The sequence below is a fragment of the Corapipo altera genome, unplaced genomic scaffold (genome assembly GCF_003945725.1).
Source record: "Corapipo altera isolate COAL_440 unplaced genomic scaffold, ASM394572v1 56, whole genome shotgun sequence".
NCBI classification, from domain to species: Eukaryota; Metazoa; Chordata; class Aves; order Passeriformes; family Pipridae; genus Corapipo; species Corapipo altera.
This window is the reverse complement of record NW_020884896.1, coordinates 2,823,136-2,847,314: the sequence shown is the minus strand read 5'-3', so window position 1 is coordinate 2,847,314 and position 24,179 is coordinate 2,823,136. Positions and strand designations below refer to the sequence as shown.

The 24,179-nt window shown below is 37.6% G+C and overlaps 2 protein-coding genes and 1 long non-coding RNA gene across 7 annotated transcripts in view; 1 reads left to right on the top strand and 2 right to left on the bottom strand.

Moving 5' to 3' along the window:
- The window catches only part of MYOF (myoferlin), a 66,724-nt gene extending 55,875 nt beyond the window's left edge, over nt 1-10,849 (bottom strand). For all 5 annotated transcript variants that reach the window (XM_027648104.1, XM_027648106.1, XM_027648105.1 and 2 more), the window contains exons 1-3: nt 10,665-10,849; nt 5,095-5,150; nt 4,159-4,250 (exon numbers count right to left, since the gene is read on the bottom strand). In XM_027648104.1, the coding sequence (XP_027503905.1) occupies nt 4,159-4,250; nt 5,095-5,150; nt 10,665-10,752 (236 nt within the window). In that variant the 5' untranslated portion in view covers nt 10,753-10,849. The remainder of the gene's footprint in view (nt 1-4,158; nt 4,251-5,094; nt 5,151-10,664) is intronic.
- Nucleotides 10,850-10,933: 84 nt separating this feature from the next.
- Nucleotides 10,934-12,119, bottom strand: LOC113949541. Its single transcript, XR_003528462.1, has 3 exons — nt 11,868-12,119; nt 11,651-11,751; nt 10,934-11,409 (listed from the first exon to the last, which is right to left on the bottom strand). It is a non-coding gene; the product is annotated as an uncharacterized LOC113949541 (long non-coding RNA).
- Nucleotides 12,120-12,160: 41 nt separating this feature from the next.
- On the top strand, nt 12,161-23,662 carry CEP55 (centrosomal protein 55). Its single transcript, XM_027648280.1, has 8 exons — nt 12,161-12,580; nt 14,383-14,670; nt 16,825-16,869; nt 17,648-17,789; nt 19,755-20,068; nt 21,588-21,659; nt 22,367-22,492; nt 22,942-23,662. The coding sequence occupies exons 1-8, from the start codon at nt 12,395-12,397 to the stop codon at nt 23,146-23,148; spliced, it is 1,380 nt and encodes a 459-aa protein (XP_027504081.1). The 5' UTR covers nt 12,161-12,394; the 3' UTR covers nt 23,149-23,662.
- The last annotated feature ends 517 nt before the right edge of the window (nt 23,663-24,179 follow it).

Sequence of the window (24,179 nt, the reverse complement as noted above, 5' to 3'; positions counted from 1 at the left end):
AAATTAGACAACAGCAGTGGCTGTTGTGACACCATAACCATGATGTTCAATGCTTTGCTGCAAGATCGGCTACTGTACTTCCTTTTGATATGTAACTAGACTCCCAATTCTCTGCATGGCTACTGTGAAGCTGCTGTGTTCCTCTGAACTTTGAAGACTTTACCTTCAGCAGGATTGTATGTAATCTCCATCTGAAGTCATGCCTTACAAGATGACGAGGAGTCCTTTCCTTCTAGCACAGCTGAAAAGACTTCCTGCTACCTGTCTATCCTCAAAAGACACTGCCCTTTGCTAGACCTATTTCAGCTTTCTTCCTCTTGCCTGGGCAGATCAACATTTGTCTCTTTAACTCCAGATCACACTTATCTTTTGACACCGTCAAATGGGATAGTTTCTGCTATTGGAATAGCTTAATATATTCTCTCTCAGCTGTTCATCAGCTCTTTTTGTAGAAGATAGCCAATGAGCATTGCTTCTTAAGTCAGTCAGGTCTCTTAAACTTTTCCAGCTTTGCAGAAGTAAAGCAAAAAACCTGTCCTGCCACAAGCAATTTAAACATTCTGGTCTACCACTGAAGAAGACACCTGTTTAAAAGCTGATTTTGAACCTTACCAGCACTAGGCCTATGACACTTTCCTGCCAGTAACCAAAGGGAAATACTTAGTTTATAAGCATGAAATCAGTGAACTCCTGATGACTAACTACTGAACAACTTTTGCACTTGTGCCAAAGCTAATTAATCCGTTAGCACTGTGGTTAGCACTTCCTCTTAGCTGCCTAAATAACCAAGAGAAGTGAAACTTCACATCCCTGTCTGGATCAGAAAATGCTAACTCACAGTACCAACCATTTTATTATTTCTCTTGGTTTGTAGGTAGCAATCTATACTAAATTCTTTAGCATATCATTTCCTCCAGCAGCTTATATACTACTTCTACTAGAAGCCCAGAGGTTTCAACTGCCTGAGAGTCAAGAATTTGAATTCTTTTCACCTATATTTAAGGGTTTATTTTGGCAGAGGTCTATATTTATTATTCTCATCAGCAAACTTGTTTTCACACTGCATTTATAATTGCTATACTGAACCTTTCTTTCTCAGTGTGTATGTTTCATTATAGAGTCTATGCTACAAGACTCAATACTCACCTACTGTTATTTGTGTTATGTTGAGCAATTTTTATTAAGAAAAAAATCTATTTATCATTAGTTATTTGATAATACTCTTTGCATGAACAAACTTCAAAAAACCCCCAGAACATGGATTCTATTTTGTCCAAGAAAGAAAAGCCCAAAACTGCATCTTAAACTGGCTGGATCTTGCATACAATGGATACAAGGGAAGCTTGCAATTGCGCACAGTCACGCTTATGTGGAAAAGAATCCACGCAAAAGTACAGCTGTAGGAGGATTCAAACAATCTAGAAATCATTAAACTATGAAAAATACTTAATCATGATTAAATAATTTGCTGCACTGTTCATTTGTGGCTGCATTTTTCTGCTAGAGAAAAGGGTGTGCCTAAGCTGTTTTTCCCCTGTCACTAGGTTACTAACTACACAAAGGACATGGGGAAACACATAATTCCGAGTCTTTCAAATAGAATGAAAATCGCTTCATACAGACACAACTTTAACTTCCTGTTAATATATTTTTTTCCAAACTTCACAGGGACAACTAAAGTTACTGGGGTTTTTTTTGTTTTGTTTTGTTATTTTTGGTTGGTTTTTTTTTTAACTGCATAAATATTTGTGTTCTGAGAATTTGAAATCTTTCTACTGAGGTTTTAGATGTAATAGAAAACAGATGTGTTCTCTTTTCAAACATCTTTATGCTGGAAAATCTAACTAAGCATGAATCATATGAGTTCTCTGGTTTACTCCTACGATGGTCTGCCCGCATAAAGTGGTGGTTTGCTTTATTTATCTTTTCCAATGACTGTGTCTTTTTACTATGAAGAGCACTCATTTAATCTATCTGCAAAAGTTTAGTGATCCTGTAAATGAAGCAGTAAATTCTATCTCCAGGAAAAAAGAAATGGAAAAATATTCTAATGTTCTTTCAGGGTTAATTTACAGAAACATGCCAAAGCAATGAGTTCAGTGCTTTGGCACAGCGTAAAAGCAGAACAACATCCACTGTATTACTCGTCCTGCGTCAGTTTAAGAACGAACTGGATGAACAGCTATTTCAGTTTCTAGGAGCTGGAACAAATCATGTCTTACATTGCAATCTTCTGCTCTGTTGTTCCAGAGGGGAGTATGCATTTTGTAGTCACTTCTTAGGCACAGCAACAGACCAGGTGCCTGGAACTCAGCAGGACTAACCATGCATGGAATAGCAGAGTGTGTATTGGCCAGGAGCTGGCTGAGTGAGCAGCCAGAGAGGGAAGCTGGGTTGAGAAACTCATTGCTCTGCTTCCAGCCTACACTGCAGCAAAGACGGTGCAGAACACTGTCTCTACCTTGAAAATAACAAGAGCAATCCCCACTGATTTTCCTCCAGAAGAAAAAAAGGAAACCCAAAGACATGGTGTAGTTTCTTCTCGTTGCTCATTCTTAGGCAATCGAGGCCCCTAGGCATACTCTACAGTCAAAAACAAAATCCAAATTTAATCTAGGCTTTAAAGTAAAATATATAAAAACATGAACCTCTAAGGGAAAGATTCTTGATTTTGACTCAAATTCTACTTAGCTTAGACACTTGATACACCTCCCATGTTAATGGGTCTACTGCTGAATGTCGAAAGCACACAGCAAACACTAGGTTTCTTAAACTGTCATTAGAATAGCTCTCAATAGTAAGGACCTTAGGCAGGCATTGCACTCCACCTTTGCAATCCTGAACTAGCATGCAGACAAAACAAGGGAGTGTCATTTGCACATTCTTCAACTGAGCACCTGTTTGAAATGTTGCAGCACTGCAGGCATATATATAACTATAGACTTTTTCTTAAGCATTGAAAGAGGATACTGTGAAAAAATAGCAAATTTGATATGGTAGTCCTAAATCTCTCTCCAGCTCAGTAAATAGAATTGGTAACTCTACAGAAATACAGGTTATGCATACATCAAGTGATAGGTGGGAAACTTATTTCACATTCCCCCCTTTCACATGCTCTTTTGTCTAAATGTGATGATTTGTTAATATCAAATCCCTTCTGCTGTTACAGTGCTTTTTCTCTTTAAAACAAATACAAGATGCTATTTCCTATTGTCTTGTTACAATCAGGATGCCTGCTCACGTGTTTCCCTCTTCTCACCCCCTTATCCTGTTTCCCTGCCAACAGCCCTTCCACACACATCACACACTGCAAATAGGTGGCTGTTATTGAGGATCTGTTTTCAAAGAGCATTACTTTGAAGGTGTCGCTCTGGCTTTGGTATGGACTATATATTCCATACATGGAAGTCACTTTCCCAAGAATTCCAGTGGTTTACTTTTTAAATTGTAGACAGAAAAAGTATGTGGAGAACAACTTCCAAAGTATAAAACTCAAGCAAACCAAACAGGCATTTGAACGCACAGGGGATTTAAGCATTACAAATATGAGTCTAGATGGTATTTACAAATACATTTTGAAAAACAAAAAACACAACCAGAAAAAAAATAACAAATGCCTGCTTAACTTTGAACCCACATACAGAGTAAAACATTTTAGGTGCTTAAGATAATCACCTTCTTTTTTTCTGATACATTATAAAATCCATTACAAAATTCTGATTACTAACAAGCTTTCCTATCTCAAGTTCTGGGATTTCCCTAAAGTCAGAGGCGTGCAATATATTCCTGCTTTACTGACTTGCAAGAATCTCAAGAATGAGAGACCTGAGGGCATTTGCTTAATTTTATGACTGAGCCGTTAAGAATACTGTAAAAACCTGAATCTACATATTGGGAGGAGGCAGAGTAGTAAAGAAAAGCTAACAATGGAATTGGACTGCTATCAATAAACACGACTGTATGCCTAATTCATACCAAATCTGCCCTGATAAAACAAGAGAGATGGCTTGATATACTCCCTTTCAAAACAGCAACAGCCAACACTACATGGCATTGAAGAGAAGAGAGAGCACAGCAAACAACAGCTATCAGTTCCCCCTGTATTGAAACTTTTCTTTAATAGTAAGAAGGGGGAAGGGTGGGGAAGAAAGAACATACTTGTTTTGTCCAATTGTTTCAAAATCCTTCACGATAATTGTTAGTGAAGATGAATTATCCAGAGCAATTCCTTTCAAGTCAAATTCAAGAATCTGAACAAAAAAATGGACCAAACCCAAATTATAATTACAAGTTATGTAGAAATTAATTAACAGAAGAGTAGAACATACAAAAAAATTATTCAGAAATAAATTTTGCATTTAGTGAGAGACCAAACCAGTTTACATTTGCAAAAGCAAAGAGAAAAATGCTCATAGCCCATATCTGATTTGTTAATTACTAGTAACAATAACAGAGTTGTTTAGCAGTGAGCCATAATCTCTTTTTCAGTTCTACTTCTTCACACTAACATACATATTCTCTTCTCACTCATAATATCTGATACGATTCCTCTCCAATATTAGCTGAGGTCAGTTTCTGCAGAATTTAGACAAATAGTTGTAGGTTGACTTTCTTTGTATTTCTAATTACAAAATGTAAGAATAATATTTAACTTTTATTTATGGTTGTGAAAAATACTACTAAGAAAACATTTTCCCCAAGAAAAATGTTACTGAAGATGCAAAATAGGACTAGTCCTACAGATAAACCATGAGGAACTGCAATGTAAAATTTATTCTAATTCTGTAGGGTTTTCCTAGTATGTAATAAACGATCCATTTATGTTCCCATACATGTGGCTAAATAATGGCTATCATTTGATGAAAAGAAAGTGGGAACAAAACCAGGCCATAAACTCATCAGTTATCCATCTAATTTTACATCAAAACATAACTTAATGAATTGCAATACATGGTGTAAGATGAATCCATTCACTTGCATGTACTTACACTAGTTCCTCTTCCTAACAACATACACAACTGTTAAAACTGACTTACTGACTTTGAAAGCATTTTGTCTTAAAAATGACCAAGGATTTATTTAAAAAAAAATTACCTCATTCCAAACAGGATTAAGTTCACTGTCAATCTTCTTTGTTTTCTTTTTTTCATCTGCAAATACAAACAAAGGGTGATTATTTGCTTTTGCCAAAGCACTACACAAATATAATTTTTCCTTTCATTCCTCAAAAGAAAATTTGAGCTTTAAACCAAATGTTCCAGATCTTTTTACCTCTTCCAGTAGTTGCACAATTTACAATCAAAAAGTCCCCTGGGCAATTTTAGCAGTTGAGGCTTTTCATTCTGTTTTGTTAAGCATAGCTAGATGTATTCCCAAAAAGCAAAATAAATATTTAGGTTTCTCAGCCTTTTATGACCCTTGACTGCACCTTGAATAATGAAAAAAAAAAGAAAGACTAAAAGACTTGGAGACATCAAACCAAACAGTAACCTCTAAGTGATAGTATTAAAGTACTACTTGGGAAAGTAGTAATGAAAATGTGTTACATATTTGCCATATCCGAATTACAAAATACTTGTGTTTAGTTCTGAAAGAAAATCACATGAAAAAAAAAATCTTTAGAAAATATGCTTACAGTGTCAGCATCTTCTGTTTTAAATGAGCAACATTAGCAGAAATACACATTCACATAAGAGGAAATGCAATCCTTCCTGAAAAAATGGTTTCCAGAGGTTATGTGGATCACTTCACCAACATTCACTGTGGCCTAAAAATTACAAATTTTTCATATTTCATGGTAAAATTTGCATTTGGGCAACCTACAAATCATGGTAATGTGTGGTGTAAATTATATATACTGTGGCGTTATTTTTACTTTTCAGTTGCACTATATGTACACAGCTCTGATGGAGAACAAATCTTTTGACTTTAAGAAGCACCAAAGAACACTGGCAACACCACAGCTCTTTAAACAGAACTTGCATCTATTTGTGATAACAAATGAGCATATTTAAGTACAGTCAGTAAAACAACAGCTAATCTAAAAAATGCTTAGCCACCACAAGAAGGGCAAGTTTCAGACACATTCCTTGTGTTTGACTACAGTAAAGATAACGGGATTTTTATTATTCACAAGTTATAACTATACTTAGCCAGGAAAACGTTGCAAAGGCCTGGGAAAGAAACTTGCCAAATGGGCAAGTTCATATACCCACCACTTAGGCAGGAGGCTGTGGTGGCTCTTTTCACTGGATGAGAGTGGGATGTACTGAAAAAGTCAGCCCATGCTGCAAATTGTGAGAACTGACTCACATTTATGTAACAAGAATTGTCTACAATTTATACAGGATATTGACTCACACCGCAGGACAAAGGAAAAAGCTTTCATAACATACCATGGTGTGGACTCACATTTTGCAGAACAAAGCACTAATTAACCAGTTACTGAGAGAAATTCAACCTCATGTTATCTAATAGGAGACAATGCATTTTCAAAACTGAGTGTTCCCAGATCTAGGGTTTGGCACTTCCCTTTAAAACTGATAGTCAGGGAAAAGATGTTTTCATTGGTGGTGAAAAAATGAACACTTGTAGCTGTTTGTAAAGGAGACAGTGAATCACAGACCTGATTCTGATAGAGCTAATGGATAAAAGTCCTAAGATCCCTGCCTAAGCTCAAATGTAGCTCTCTAAGGTAAGGAAAGCCCTGGTTTGAAGAACAGTCAAGAAAATTCTTGACGAGGAGCAAAATTTTACATTCTGGACTACCCATTTTCATACAAGTAAAATATTTATGTTTTCACTAACAATATGCTTAGTCTAGATTAAAATGAGATAAAAACTTTTTGTGCCATGCATCCTTGTGACCTTTGGATAAAAAAACACTGGGAAACATCTTACGTTGGGTTTCAGTTGTAATTTTAGTCAGTCTGAGTGTGGCATTCATATTCCTCACGGATGTATTTTGCATATATTCTCTTTACTGACTTTCCTTTTATTACACTTCTATCAGTATTTTAATGCACTGTGTGGGTGCGTGTGTGTTTGGTTTTTAAGTTGTTGGCAAAGCTCCTTCTTTTTTCCAACCAAAAACTCCATTGCCAGGCAGGGTAAGAAGGACTGTGCAGTTATTCCAGGTGCTCACAAGTTTCAGGCCCTCAGGCTTCTTCCTTTACTGGTAATGATTCCAGCTATATAACAAAGACTAGGAATGACCTAAGGATAAACTGTAAGATATGGCCAGTCATCATTTTTAGTTTGGCCCTACCACGAAACAAGAAATTATAATGGCTACAGGTAGGAGTCTCTATATATTTGTTTCATCAACTACAATAGCTATGGTACTGTAGAAGAAATCACTATTAGCTTTATCTTCATCAAGGTGTTAAACTACCACATATTGGTCAATATTCTCAATTGGAAATGACTGTAATAAGAACTTGTGGGCCAATGAGTTGACTCAGTGTTCAAAAAAAATTCATTCAAGATGAGCTGTTTAAATAATAACTGTTCCATCATTAGAAAGACAATTACAGTACTGCAAAACAACCAATGCTTCCATCTTAAATTCTTTCTTCTATTATAAATAGCATTTTAATAAATTTCAGCAGGTGGGGAATAGCAGAAGCAAACATTTTCTTTTATAACAGTCCTAAATCTTAGATTCAAGTGAGAATCATATTTCAGTAAACTAAGTTTTCTGTAACAGTTTTGTAAAAGGAGAATTAAGATTGCACAGTGGCAGCAACTGCCGGATCAAATGGACAGATCTCCAAAAATCTCCAAAACCCAATGTAGCTAATTTAATTCTCTACAAAACAGAAATATAAATGTAGTGAATAATTGCACTCTAATACTCTTTTCTTTCACACACTGAAATATAAACTAACATAGCTATGCACTGTTGCAGGCCTGCTGGAAAGTTCTTAGATTCAGCACAAATGGAAAAAGAAATTTTACTCAAGTTGGTCCAATCAAGCTAAATGCCATTTCACCTCAGTTTTTAATGCATAAATTGCAACGAGGCAGTCAAAAGGAATGATCAAAGCACTAAATGCCCTAATATTGACTGCACAGATAAGCAATTGAGTAGATTTTTACACCCTAAGACAAGAATCTAACAAACCAAAACTATTATTTAATTTAATCATTGCCACTCAGTGCCATTTTAGCAAATGGCAGCAGTCTTTTGTACTAATTGGACTAACAATTTGTCTCACACTGAGTGATGATGAACTCAGAATTCTGGAAGAACTGCACCCACTTCCAGATAGCGATATTAGTTTACTCTCAGGGTGTAGCTCTCTTTGAACAGTGAGCTATTCTTAAAGTAAATAAAAGTTCCATTCCATTGGACTGAACACAAATGTGTGAAAAAAAGAGTCAAATGTTCGCATAAAACCCCTCTAATGTAAGATATCAGAACAGAAACAGCTGCCTATTTCCTCTTAATATGGAGGTAATATAAATCACTGTATTAACTGAACTGATTGTAATTTGATGAAGTCTATCCTATTCACAGATGAAAGCGTATTAACTTATGTGTCTTAACATACAAAACCTTTGCAGTCACTTTCATACTAACAGCTGTAGGACCGTAAGCTTTTTCTTTACACCACAGCCACATAGTGTCTTATCCCAAGAGACACTGTGTGATTTCATGGAAGCCTTAAATTTACTGAACCTGCCATCAGCAAAGGCTCTGTAAATTAAAGTTTGAACACAATATTGTTTAGTGAAATGTCAGCTTCCACAGCAATTGTCTGTCAAATGAGTGCTGCTCACTAAGACTTCACCAAGAACACTCCAGAGTCAAACAAGAACATGAAAATGTACTGCAGGGCTACGGCCAAACTCCTGCAAATGCTCAAGGTTTTCCCAGTCCAGAAATGCACTCCCAAATGTGTTTTTATGTCCCCCAGCATCTACACTGGGTAGGGACTAAAGTTAAAGACTGATGCCCTTTGACATAAATCTTCCCAAATAAGACTAGTTTCCCATTTCTACACATTAGCAGAGTGAGAGGGGAATCATCAGTGTATATAAAAAGACATCTATAAACATTAACAGCCGGAAGTCGAACATACTTCTGATATGATCCCTACGCCCTTGCATTTGGCAAACAGGCACTCCACTCACAAATTAAATCGGAGCTGCTTAACAGCTTGGCAAAAGCCTGATATTTTCTGCCCTTGAATCACTCTGGACAGAAAGCAAAAAATCAGACTGCTGGTATGTAGTAAACCCATATAAGTAGAAGTAGCATACGAAATTAAATATCCTACTAAACCTGTCACAATTTTGAAGTTGTATTTGAGACACTGGTTAAGCATGTTTGTGAACATTAAAAATCCCAGTTATAGCACATAAAGCATAAATATAAACTCATTCCTTCAATGTCTGTTGTCCAAGTCCTGTGTTTGGATAACTGAAAGACTGAAAAACAAACCCAGCAATGCGGAAAAAAAACTATCTGTAACTCATATTTACTAGCAGAAGTGAACTGCATTAGAGCACATATTAGGAACAAAAGATTACAAGGAGGGATTAAACAGACATTTAAAACTTAAAGAAGTGGAGGCGTAAACCAACTCTGGAGTATAAAACTCCAGGAACAGAGGCAACACAAAGGCAAAACTGTAACAGCAAAGCAAAGAAAAAGACAAGGAATTGAAAAGAGAATATGGGTACTTAAGAAGTAGCAGAATATGGAACAAACAGAGAAATTATAGTATTATCACTTTTTGCAGGGCAAGTAAAATCATATTTTAAGAGCTAGGAAGTTCCGAAAGCTACTGAGACAGTCTCTGCCACTTGTTCTAAAACATAAGGGGATAAAAACCCCCAGACTTAGGAAACCAGGTCACCAGGAATTAAGATGCCTGCTTCTAACAGTTTGGTTTAATGTATTACATGATCCAAAATTGCTTGGAGGTTTTGGCACCTTAAAGATAAATCAATATCTGAAATGCAGCTCCTCTAGACTAACTAAGTGTGGAAATGATGGCAACAGTTGAAGTAAAATAGCTTTATATATAAGTACTAATTTTATCACACTGTCTTCTTATCCCATATATAACTGACGAGCAGTGAAAGTGTAAAATGTGGTTTCCTTCCTAAATCTTTAAATTAAATAATCTCAACAGGCAAAATTTTGAAGTGCACATCAGTTCGTAAAAAAAAACCCACCCAAAATCTAAAATAAACCCAAACACCTTCAGTAACTACTGTTTTCAACATGCTACTAATAACAATAAGCCAGTCACAATAAAAATGTGTGTAACAGTGAGCAGTGGCTGTGCAAAGTGATCCAGACGAAGGATTTTTTAGATGGAAAACAAGGTAATCTTCAATAGCAGAATTAAAAGTGGATTTATCTATGCAATTAGATCTGTGTTTCTAAAGCAAAGGGGTAAGCCCTTGCAAAAGGTTGTAAAATGTGGATCCTGAAACAGAAGCACTGCTGGACAGAACAGACCAATGCACTCCACCCAGTTCATATTTCATTCAGGTAACTCCTGTCTCTCTAATTAAAAAGTCTTCCCTAAAACTACATCAGACATAGCTGCAGGAAAACATGTATTCACAGATTTTAAAATGCTTACAAAGGGCACTGTCTTACACAAAACCTCCTCCCTAACTACATTTATGACAGTTTTCCTTACCTTTAAAAATAACAGAAACGATAGGATCTGGTTTCCCAAACTTGGTTTTAGGGATATTGGTAGCAGATTCCACAATTACCCGAAGCATTGTTTCCCGTCTTGCCTAAATGTTGACTGTTACAAAATAAATTCAAGGAAGTCTTCAGTTTCACACTCCTTAACTTCTGGACTGAAATGCTAGCAGGAAGAGGAGGCAGGGAATTGCTGGTTTACAATAAAGAAGGTCTATGGGTGGATCTATGACGGACTAGCTACTCAATCTAGGAAAAAAAAAAGTCCTGTAAATTGACACCAAGTTCTGTCTTGCTGCACAAAAAACAGCTCTCGCTAATGAAATCCTGTAACAGAAAGGACACAGTGCAAAAACGAGTGCAGATTTATTTTGGAGGGTTTTTTGGTTGCTTTTATTCTGAAGCTGTGTGATAAATCTCTAGTAAGTAACTAAGGCAAGAGTAAGCATTAAGCAACATCAACATTAAACATTAAACACGACTCTAGTACTCAAGATATATGAAATCTTCATCTTGGTATACCAAGGTATGAAATTTCACGATGGCTTATATTTTTTCCCGTCTTAATTTGCAGAACTACATTGTTTGCAAATGCTCTTGGCTTGCCTCCGTGACAGCCCACAGTCACAAACTAGCGACGGTCCCCAAAACCAGTGTAAGTTCTCCCCCTCCCGTTGCGTTCTGGAACAACGACGTGTTGCACAGTAAATGCTGCAGCTTCGTCACGGAACAGGCTGGATTTAGTAGATATATCGAGAAATTATTAAAATATATATGCATAAATAAAAATGGAAAATAGTTAAGAAAATGCGTACCAAAAAACCCCCAAACCTACAACAACAAAAAACCCCCACAAAACCAAAAAAACCCAACCAACCAACCAACTAACCAAAAAGGTGGTATGACCCTCTGTATTGTTTGGAGGATTATGTTTTGTCTTAACATAAACATATGCAGTAACAAGGTAAAACTTACATGACAGGCACAAGAGCTCCCAGCTCCCCCGAGCTCAGCGTTACAGCAAGTTTTTCTCAGCTGCGGAACAGATGTGAAAACCCGAGCAGTGCACGCTGCAACTGCAACACGTGTGCCAAGCAGAGACGAGGGGGGAAAACAGCAAGACGGAGCAAGATGAGTCACATGTAAGCACACTTCAGCCTAGTTCTTATACGATCATAGAGAACCATCCCACCTCATTTTGGAATTTCTAAAATTATTCGATTTTGGGTAGATTTGGAGAACTTCAGGAGGAGGAAAAAAAGTAAGCTGAAGCACACGTGTTCAGGGAGGGACGAGGATAGAGACACGTACGGGACAGCACCGAGCGGGCCCCACGGGCTGTTCCACGCTCGGCCACCGCGGCCCCGGCCCAGCCAGCGCCTCTCCTCCAGGCGGAGGGTGGGGACAGGCACCGCCGGCAAGCGACACGAGAGGGCAGCACCGCCCGTCCCTCCACACCGGCCTGCGGTGACGAACTCCAAACCCCCGGAACTGACGGGCCGGAGCCGCGGGATTCAAACTCCCGGAAGCGGGGCCGGGCCGGGGTCGGACGGGCTGTGGTTTGGGGTGCTCGGGCCCCGTCCCGTCCCACGGAGCGAGAGCCGGCAGCAGGATCCAGGAAGCCCCGCGCTTGACTCCAGCTGTCGGAAGCCATGTCCTGCCCGCTAGGAGGGATCGCTGTTCCGTGACGCCGATTTTGGGTTTTACAGGCGCCGAAAGATGAACCCCAAGACCGCCAAAGATCGTATTATGGGCAAGTGGGGCTTAAAGTCGAGCAGCTCCAGAGCTGAGAGTGGGCTGGAGAAGGGTAAACAGGAGAGCGCTGGGCTGAGGAATCATCCCGCGGAGGAAGCCGCCCCCGGGAGCGGCGGGATGGCGGAGGCGGAGAGGAGCGGGCTCCTCCAGGTGAGCGGGGCTGTGCCCAGCCGGCCGGGCCGTGTCAGGGCCTCCGGGCCTGCCCGACCCGGGAGCGAGAGCCCCACCTTTCCTCTCGAAACTTCGCTTGCTTTGATGTCGCTGCTGGTTTAGTACTGTTAGACAATTTAGACAAACTTTTAGTTTGACATTTTCATTCTCGTGTGCTTTTCAGAGATGACTGAACTAATAAAATCACACTCATCTGACAAGGCTGCTAAATACAAAGACTTGAGGCCAGAGGTGCCAATTAGTCCGTTAGGACCTGTCCTCTCGTGTCCAGTAGGTCTCCGAGAATTATTTTAAGCACTTCCTGCAAAGAATATTATGTTTGCAAACATTTGTCTAAGAACATGCCAAAAAGTGCTGAGTGTTTGCTTGAACTGAATTGTCAAGCTCCCACTCAGCTATAGGTAAATAAAACTGTAATCAGGTCCCTACATTATTCTTCCATTGCAACCAAAGAGCAGAAACTAAGACTGCAAATTCCATCCAAGGTAAACCTGTGGTTGCAGAGAGAGAAGTTCAAGACTTAATATGTGACCAAGTCCCATACCGTCAGGCTTCCCAGAAGGACTGCAAAACTTTAGGTAGACTCTTTCAAAGAATACAGCTAATGGAGACTAGGCACACTAATATTTCTAGGCCATTTCTTTTGGCAGAAAGGCTTTGCTTGTGTCTGTGCTGCAACATCAGCTGAGAAATCCTAAGCCAAGGATCATCTGTGCCTGGGCAGTTCGTGTACATTCGTGGCTAAATTCCTTAGTGTATTTGCTGTGTCTGTTAGCATTTGCTGCTTGCTCAGTGTTGGTTACTTAATATTGGTTTCCTAGTTTTCAGGTGGAAAATCACCCCCATGTTTAGATGTACACGGTACTCTGTGGTGTCAATATTTTAATTTTAGTGAGCACTCTATGGTGTTCAACCACTCCCTAAATAAGGCTCTCTAAAATTCAATTTGTTTCAGTTTCTTTGTGATATTCTCAACATGTAGGATTTCAGCATCGGCCTTTTTCACCAAAAATTAAATGCTCTCACATCAAAAGTTCATGGAAAGCCCCAAGGTATCTTAAATGCAGTACTAATTCTGTGTAATAATTAATAATTACCTGTGCTGGAGGCCTACTCAAAAGAGAGTGCCTGTTGAAAATACCTACTGAAGCACATTTTGAAGCTAAAGGGCCACATAATTTGGAAAATGGGATCCTTCTCCTGAATGCTTTATTATAACTCTTTTGTAACCTCACTTACTGTCATGTAGTTTGCAAGAAGGCTCTACTACTTCCCAAAAGCTACTAAATATGCTGAGAAATAAGCTAAGAAATGTATCACCAATGTCTTTACTGGAAGGTTTTTGGAGTTCTTGTACTGCTTGTGTTTGAAGGTTCATATACTGTAGTGATCTGTATTCATATACAAAACTGAGTACCTACCAAACCTGTGAAATTTGGTTCTTTGCCTTCTTTCTCTGTTTCACCTACTTCAGACTCGTTTTGCTATCACTTGAAATATTCCAGGTGATTGTGCTAGTATTGTCTGTTTTGAGTAAAAATAATATTCTCAGCTAATTAAAGGCTAAGAGAGAATCTTTGAAAGTGAATACCATAGAATCATAGAATGGGTTGGGTTGGAAGGGACCTTAAAGATCATCTAGTTCCAACCTCCCTGACATGAGTAGGGACACCTTCCACTAGACTTGGTTGCTCAGATCACTCAAACTATTGTAAACTTGCTAATGCATTTATTGCACAAAGTTACTCACTTGTGTCACTTTTTTATTCTGTTTCATTTAGAAAATACATTCCCTTGAAAAAGAAAAAGAAAAACACAACCATCTTGTTGGAGAGAAAGACAGGGAAATCCAAAACCTGAAAGACAAGCTTAAGTCCAAAACCAATAATAGTGAAGTCTCCTTACTACGAAATCAACTAGAGGAAAAAACAAAGGAAGCAGAAAGGAGAGAACAGTTACTTTGTTCTCTATCAGAAGAAATTAACCGGTTAAAATGTAATTTATCTGCTGTCATGGCAAAATGTTCTGATCTCGAGAACAAAGCCAGTAGCACTTCTCAGGCATCCCAGGTAAGCACTAAAGAAATGCTGTAATTGCAAATTGGAATTTGTGCCCACTAAGCACCAATAGTTGTTATAGACTAGGATGGGTTTTTAATTTTCTTGTAAGCTGCATTGCGTTCTGAAATATTCTTGTATGTAGAGAGATGATATCCAGATTGAATGCTAAATGAGGAACAGTCAGGGAGCACAACTTCAGGCAACACAGCTGGGGAGGGAATTCTCTCACACTGTGCTGCAAGGTCCCTTATGCAAGCTCACATGGCTAGTGTGACTAGTGATACTACATGTAATGATCCCTGTTGATTAAGCAGATACTATGCACTTCTTGGATTTGTGTGCTCAATGATTAGACAGGCTGAGAAGGCAGCAGCAGTAGAGATGTGGGGCACTAATAAAGACACACTAAGATCCTCACCTAATTCAGCTTCAGTCACGAGAATATCTTTCTCCTCTCTGTTCTCATAAATCCTCATTTGTGTCTCAGTTGTTAAAACTAATTGTCTGTACTTTCTATGGCATCACACACAGTAAATACTTCCCTGAGACACGAGGTAGGACAGGAATAATGAGTTTCTCCTCTCATTCTAGGTGGTCAGTAGGTATGGTGCCAATCCTTGGCAGCGTTTACAAGTGCGTTTAATATACTAGTTGTTTTTTACAACCCTCCCTGTTCTAATGTTCCATGGAAAATGCAGTAGTATCTCAGTGCAGGGCATAGGGAAGTTGACGCCTAAAAACAGGTGCCTGTAAGTCTTTCTTTTCCAGCTTTTGACCCATAGATGGTGCTGGTTCCCTGTGCTCTACCAGGAACTTAGAAATTCTGCTTTAGGCAGATACATAGCAAAATATCTTAATCTATCACTTTTGGATGATAATACATGTATATGTATCACTTCTAAATTAAGTATATTAGTAAATACCACTTTAAATGCAATATATTTATTTTCAATTTTAAGAGACTTTGAACTGTGTTAGATAATTTAAAATGTATGTAAAGTCAACAGATTTTCAGGATATTTTTGACAATAAACTACAAAAATACCTATTACACTAAAACCATAATTTTCTTTTAAAATCTTAACTGATCTATCAACAGAGGACAACAAATATGACTGTTTTGACTGGATATCATGGAAAACTTGAAAACAAGTCTAGCAATGCTGCTTGAAACTGCTAGGTGGCATGTGAGCTCTGAAATAGAAACAGCAGTTGTATGACACAGTTTTCACTGAGCAGGATTCTAACATTCATATAAACAATTGTGTCTTTAAATCCTATTTTTTGTTAGGAAGTGCTGAAGTTTAATGATTGCATTCAAAGCTCTTCTGTATTTTTCAGTTATAAAATTTGTTGGAAATCACGTTCCAAAACCCATGGGTAAACACTGGAAAAATGTAGTTTGGATTTGGGTAGCAATCTATTTTTTTCTTATTGAAGTTCCCTCCGACTTACATCTACACAATTTCATAAATTCATTCTATCATGCAGAGAATAAACATGTCAGATTATGGAAGAAATATAACTGTTTACCTGCTCTCTAGATTGAAATGGATCTCAAGAACTCTCTGTCTCATACTTCAAGCAGGTCTCAAAAAATCAGACAGTTTGTCCTTATTGTTCCAGATAGGCTTGCACGACTTCCCAGATGTTGACAATCTTCCTGTTATCCCAGTGAAGCTGTAGAGGCCTCTGTAGCTTTCCCCCAGTAACTCCTGTAGGTCTGGCTTATTGTCAAACATATAAGGATACGAAAATAGAACAACCACCTTTTTTTTCTGTACTTAAATAATATCGTAAATATCTTGATTTTTCAAAAGCTCTTTGGAGAACACCCTTCAGGTCTTCCAAGAGAGCAGTTCAACAGAAAACACATGATGGTCTTCTTAGGAAATGTTCTAATGTAACTATGAGTTGCAGAGTTATGGAATAAATAAAATGTAAATCTTTCTCCCATCTCTTGCAGAACAGTCTATTTTAAATATATGAAATGGTTTTCTACATAACTTAGATCCTTTAAGAAAGAAAACAACAACCAACTCTAAAGATCTTTAAACACAAAAGGCACATGTATTTATGTGAAATTAATAGTTATATAGAATTAGCTTTGCTCTTTCAGCCATCTATTTTAATCAACACTAACAGGTTGTTCTTTGTCTGCAGGAAGCTGTAACAAACAGCACTGAAGTTGAAAGACAATTGAAAGATGTAAGTTTCCTGTACAGCGTTGCAAGTGCATATAATCTGTATTGTGATGCATAAAAATGTAAATTATCATCATATACATTTCTGGTAGTATGGAACCTCAGAGAGTATATTTCCCTCTAAAATATAGTATCTAAAGTTATTTTGTGATAAGACAATAATTTAAATTGAAAAAACCAAAGCCTTGCAAAATAAAAAGATTGAGATAAGATTTCCACCATCTCTGAAAAACCTTGCTTAGAACATCAGAACAAAGGGGTTACTGACAAATCAGGAGCCTCAAGGAACCTGGTCTGGCACTGCCTGGAATAGCAGGAAGCTGAATCAGAAACCTCCCAAGGTACCTTCCAAGCTGAATAATTCTATGATCCAATCAGCTAAAAACTCCATGTTCTTGTCCTTAGAAATTCTAAGTTCCATTTTCAAGGTTTGTTATTTTATGTTTTATTTTATATTCACGATTGAAAAGTTAATTTTCCATAATCTAGGCATGACTCGAGAAAGCCTTTGTTCTTTAACTCATTTTCCCATTCCAAGAAGTAATCTAATGAGTATTTAATATTGCTACAGTTTTAACTTATGTTCAGCATCCTGCCTTATCTTTCCAAATGAAGATGGATTTATTTATTGTAGGGAGATTCCTACAGTTTGCAGCAGACATAGCTTATCTTTAAACTGTGCAATATATAACTTCTCGCATTTTTAAGGAATAAGACAAACACTTTTAAAATCTGATAACTTACAAGAGACTTTTTTTGTTCTTCTGTTCATTTTCCTGAAGGCTCTTGAGAAAAACCAACAGTGGCTACTGTATGACCAGCAACGGGAAGCATATGTCAGGGGATTGCTTGGGAGGATCTTTGAACTTGAACAGAAGTCAGAAATAGTTAGCCAACAAGAATCTAGAGGATTCAGTTCAGAAGGTATCAACTTTATTTTTTCCCCACAAGTGACCCAAACCATAATTATCTATAGAATAAATTTTCTGAAAACAAGTGATAGCACAATTAATCAAGACTTTGTTTTCAATGCTTTGGCTGCTTAATGGTAAAACTTGGTTAAGTAATATTTCTTTGCTTCCTGTTATCTGTGTTACTTACCAACAGTACTTCATGTTCTTATCCACTTCAAAGATGGGTTTTAACAGCCCTGTCACACTATTAGCAACCTCTCTGTTTGCTGAAAGTGTTGAGATAAATAGGTGTCTCCCATCCTTCAAAGTACACTTTCAACCGACATAATGGAAGCATTAAGGATTTACTAGCTAGGTGTGGATCAGATTTTTTTAAATTTACTTTTTTCAAAATAAATATTATAAAAATGACTCAAGATTGCCACGTTCTTTATTCACCTGAACAGTTGTTACAGGGCATGAAAACCTGTGATAGGTTTTGGAACCTGTCCAAAATAGTGTTTCGCAATATGGATCTGGACACCGCCAGCTCACACTTCCTTGCTGTGCAGTTCCTCAGTAAGGCACACCCTCTCAGTGTTAATAAAATTAAAATCACATTGAGCAGAAGAAGCAGAAGGTGTTGACTTGATTATCAAACTATTATTTCATATATGCTGCAAGTGACCTGCAAGGTAAATTCATTAAATGTGGGGTAAGAGCATACCCACGGACTTGCCACAGTAACTCACATGCAGTGGCTTGGTTCCTGTATTGTTTGAATCTTTATGGAAAACAGTAAAATATCATCATAATCTTGCTTTGGTGCTGTTCAGAAATCTGTGAACAGTATTTTTAGATGAAGACAAGACTGAAGTAGTAGCTCACCAGGAAATGTAACTCAAGAGTTACTGCAGTCAAAGCTTTGTCATCAGAGCAGCCAGGAGACCACGAGTTAGGATGTAAGGAAGTTCCTCTCTTCAAGCAGCTAGACAGTAGCAGAAATCCAGATTTCTAAGGATCTAGCTATACAAGTTGAAAGTAGACATGACAACATTTTCCAAGGAAAATCTTGTCTGTCTCTGAGGATGTCACCACCCTATAAAGGAGTATTGCTAACGAGAACATAAGGCTTAGTTTGTAGCTGAGGGAAGGGAGAACAGTCAAGTTAGAAACTCTCCCTGGTAAATTACACTTTGAAGAAATAGGGTAAGTGTTCAATCATAACAGTATCAAAGACAAGAAACAGTGCCAAAATCAGCAAATCCCATGAAATTCTGCGTTCCTTGTTCTGCTTCTATTTTGTATTACTACTGACTGTATTACTGCAGGCCTCTTAATTTTTTCCTACTTACTAAACTTTTCTTGTGTCAACAAGCAGAAATTTTTCAAACTCTGGTTTAAGTAGCAGTCACTAGCCAAGAAGCAGTTGTTTGGTTTTTTTTAGCAAAAAAAACCTATTTGCCATAGAAGTAAATTATGGCATACAATTTGAAGAAGATGGTCTACAAAAGACAGTGGATGGTCTGAGTTTGGTCAACACTGGTGGAGTCCATCAGATCCCCAGGGTATCTCTGCGGAGGGAGTAATGCTAAGGAGGCTAAAAGTGGAAGTAAGAATCTGGTGTCTTTGGGTCAGATTCCCATGTGTCAGTATAATGCATGAGGGCGTGTAAGAACCGTGTGGGTCATGGAGCTTGTGTAGTTGGGGCAAAGGCTGTAATATTGCTGTAAGGGTAAGTGATGGAAGCAGCTGTCGCACAGAATGTTATGCACATGCCAAGTTGCAATTTTCCAGTAACTGTATAGGTAAAGAGACTATGCATTATAAATATTGAAAGCTGTTTTAACTGAAGTTTGGTGCTAATCTGACCTATGTAATAGCCTACTGTGTCAGTTTCTATTAACAAGCCTTAAAATGCTTAAGGATTTAGTGTCCTGCTTTTTAAGTGGGTTTTTTTCTACATTATTAACTCAATTATTTCTGACTCATTAAGGTCATCTGCAAGAGGAAAAGCAAGAATACTATGACCACCTGCTACTAACTGCTAAGAGGGATCTTGAGACTGAAAGAGGCACTGTAACCCAGCTGAGATCTGAACTTAATGAATTGAAAAAGAAATACGAAGAAACACAAGGAGAAATAATGAGTTTAAATGCCTTATTGCAGTCACAACGGGTTGCTGAAATGAAGGCTCAAGAAAATGAAAATAAAATGAAAGAGAAAGTGCAGAGACTAAAACAGGAAAATGAAATTTTCAAAGAAAAGCTCGGAGAAGGAAAAAAAAAAGCTGAAGATCTTTCTTGTCAGGTAAGTGGATGCATTTGGAGGTTTGAGATAATAGCAAAGAACCAAGAGAGATGAAAAGTCATACTTAATCAGAATGGCCCATCACTCACTCTGATAACTATTCTCTGCATAGATCTAGACTCATGTCCTTGTGATTAAAACTGAGTTGTCTACACAAGGAACTTCTTTGTTCACTTATTTCCCTGATCTTGTGGGACATGAGGGAGAAGTGAGAAAATATTGAATTGATTCTAATATAGTTCATCCTCAAGATTAATAGTAAAGGAGGATAGGAAAAGTGAAAATTCATTTTATTGTGTGCTCCTAACTATGGAATATCATTGATATTTGCTGTCACCTGGCAGATACAATGCACACGTGGCCTTGTAGTTTCATACTTACTGAATAAGCAGCTGTGTCCCCAGGCAGTGCCCTCAGCCAACCATTGTAGCCATGTAGCTGGATTATTTTTCCTTTGCTTTTCCATTCAGATGAGTTCTTGCATTTGATTCTGTATATGATGGATAAGATCTGTGCAAGTACCCCTGAGTACTAGAAAGCAAGGGACTGATAGCAAGGGAAGGGATGGACCTTAAGTTGGGGAAAGATATGAATGTGCTGTATGTTTGTCTTTAAAAATAATCAATGCTTACCTTTTTTTGTATGAAATACTCATGAAGAGTGTGCCACTTCTGCTACACAGAGAATTACAGTGGTGTCTTAGAATATTCCTATCAGCATGGTAGCACTAACAAAAAAAAAAAAATCTATTCTCTCTTCTTCTAGACATGAAATCATGACCACATAACTGCTGAAGAGAAACTGGAAAGTCATCCCTGAAGGACAGACCTCAGGGCACCTAAATATGATAGACTTGCTACTAGAATTCTGGGGTCAATAATAAAACAATGTAGAATGGAAATTTGAAATACGAGAATAAAATTTACTAGACACTGAAGTACACTAAAACCAGAACAGCAGTTCAGCTCTCTGAACACAGGCTGGTTCTCGCTGGTTAATAATGATTAAAAGATGTTTATTTTTTGAAGCAGAACAGCAGCATTATCATAAAAGTTGATACATACTGAAAGCAGAGGATATTTTAATGTCTGCAATTAGTTAATTATTATAGTTTAGTCCTTTCTGAGCCTTAAACTTGTTCTTTTCTCTTATAAAAAAAGTTGCATTGTTTGATACTATTAACATTGTGTCATGTTAGTACAAATGTAGGTTTTGTGTGTAATTTTTCTCAGCATCCTGGCAATTACCTAGGAAACATCAGTTTTGTGTTTCTTTTTTTAACAATAACATCATCCTGCATTTCCCCTTTGCAGTGCAATAATGATTTTTCTGTGGGGTTTTCCACAGGGAAGTAGAGATACTTAAATTGAGTTTGGCTGTTGCATAACAGGTATATATTTTCTGTTGGCGTGGGAATGTAAAAGTTTACTTCCATCCCACTTTAGCTTCATCATTTTTTCAAGCTTATTAACTATTGTATATGAAAGATGTTTATTACAAGTGTTCCTCTGCCTTGTAGGTGCAACTTCTTCATAAATCATTGCTCAAACAGAAAGAGGAGCACACAAGGATAGCTTTGTTGGAACAACAGGTACCCAATTATATGCTAAAATGCTGACATTTAATCTCTATTATGCATAAAGTCTTTCTAGACTAACTTCAAATTTAAGAATGATTAGTATATTAAATAAAACAATACTAGGCATGAATATTCAACTGTGAATAATCTCTTGATGCTTCTAAAAATTTTGACACATCTGTCAAGAGGAAAATCTGTATCCTTGTACTGATGAGTGTGATCAAACCTGATATTATTTTCTCCACAATCACTAGTTCAACAGTTACATCCTCAGATGAGGTACAGGAAACGTCCTTAAACCAATCAGCTCGTTGAAGTTTTGTAGTATATTTTTGATTAAGTTATAGAAATAATTGCATTGCTATCTTTTCCATTTTATTTTTTTTTACAAGTACATTTTTACAGTTATGTTTATTTGCTAAGCTTGGGTGTACAGTGTTATCCATAGTTTCTGTCCAAACTGAAATACCCTCCAACCAGAAAATCTTTCAACTTCACCTGTGCTAAGGGTGATTTTGATAAAGTGGACATGTATGAATTTCATTGTAGTGAAAGTAACAAGTGATTTTTAATTATTTTTTTTTAATTTTCCTTTTAATCCCATTGTAGGATGTGATTGCAGAGCAAAACTGACTTTAAACATACAAATGGGAAATATTCCTCCCTATTCTTAATAATTCTGACTTTAATTCTTTATTTTTTACTTTGGGGGCTGCCAGATCCAGACATGCACCACAGACTTAGAGAACGGAAAGCTTGATCGCCAGAACTTGGAGCATCAGTTAAACAAAGTCCTCAAGGAACTGCACAAGGCCAGGGAGCAAATATCCCGTCTGGAACCTCTGGTATGTACTGAATAACTTGCAGGTGAATTCAGTCAGGGATTTTGCATAAACATACATCTTCTCTCTTTGGGATCTTATTTCAAGCGTAGTAAGTGTCCTTACATCCATCCTTCAGGTATGTGGTCCCAAGGAGCAGAACCCTATGACAGCCAGCTAGCCAGGCACTGCTTTTCCTACAGTGCTGCTGCAGGAGATGTAGAATATTCAGATTGCTGAGCAGGGAACACGACTGTGTTTTGTATCACAATGTATTCCCTAGTTTTGTCTGTCGCACAGTGACAGAGCTGCATTATGCTTCTGCTCAAACCTGCTGCTGGTAAACAAGACACAATCCTTAGTGCTGTAACCCACCCAAGGCTTGTGTGCCATCAAGCCTTAATGTTTTTTCCTGCGGTATTTGATCAGCGCATGTATGCACCAGTCTTACACTAAAGCTCCTCCTTTTCCAGAAACTCCGAGAATCTGGACGTGTGGAACTACAAGAAGATCTGCAAGCTCTGTTTGACGAGAAGCTGACCACGTATGACAGAAGTCCTTCCCCAAAACATTCAAGCCTCCTTGATGAAAGTTTTCTCGAGTGTCCCAGATGTAAAGTGCTGTATCCAACAAGCCAGCACAGAGAATTGTTAGCACATATTGACTTCTGTACAGCTTGAGCTCCAAATGGACTTACTATATTCGCTTTACACATACTGCCAATATGCTCAGCAAGAGATCTTTTAAAGCTTTATTCTTAAGGTTGTATAAAGGACTGCTAGTTTTATAATTCAGTTCTACAGAAACATTATTAAGAGTATAATAATTTGGCCTTAAATATTTTACCTGATGTTTTTGCAAAAAAGCAGCTATTGCACTTTTGGTTGCAAATGGAAATATTTTTAGAATTAGGAATATCTTAAATAGTAAACTACTGACTTTTTTTTTTTTTGCACTATTAAATATAAGAACAGTAAAAGCACAACTATTGTGTCAGACTTTATTTTAACATTTGGCATATCCAGTTCTTGGTTGGTGAATCCTGATGATTGTGCTTGTACCTTAACTAACAAGAATAGCTGCAAAAGATTTTTGGCCCTCATAGGTGCACTATATATATGTATATTTGTATGTACATGGTGTGTGTATGTATGTGTAGTGTGTATAGTATATATAGACATGAACCATATACATGTGAAATGTCATCTTGATACACAAAAACTCAGGAGGGCCATGTTAGATCTTTGCTGCTTAAGATTCATGTTGAAAACATCGATCATAAGTAGCTTATTTTCCTGAACCACAATCAGGGGTGACTAAAATTCTGACCAAGGTTTAAGCTCTTCTCAAAAAAACCAGCTTCCTAGCGAATACAAACTTCATTGCTTATATTTCAGACAATGTCAGAGGCCATTTTTGAAGTTTGGATATAGAATTATGCTGAATTAAACTTGTTTGTACTTCTATATTTTAGAGGTTAAAGTTGAGAAATGTCAGTTATTCAATCTTATATTTGACAAATGTCCCAAACTGCAGCTTTTATAAATTGCTCTAGTGGATTTGAAGTGTCACTGTATTTTGGTATTACTACAGGAAACAAGTTAATGATAAATTCTGGCAACAAATTAGAAACTGGCAAAAAAATTCCTTTATGGATTTGGAATTGCGGCGTTATTTTTCTCTAGCACCTGCTGTAAACCTGAATCTGTTT

Excerpts from the sequence above, each read along its gene's own strand:
- CEP55 (XM_027648280.1), top strand. The coding sequence starts at position 12,395 with ATGAACCCCAAGACCGCCAAAGATCGTATTATGGGCAAGTGGGGCTTA. Across the intron at positions 16,870-17,647 it reads TTGAAAGACAATTGAAAGAT|GCTCTTGAGAAAAACCAACA; the intron begins GTAAGTTTCCTG and ends ATTTTCCTGAAG. Across the intron at positions 22,493-22,941 it reads TATCCCGTCTGGAACCTCTG|AAACTCCGAGAATCTGGACG; the intron begins GTATGTACTGAA and ends CTCCTTTTCCAG.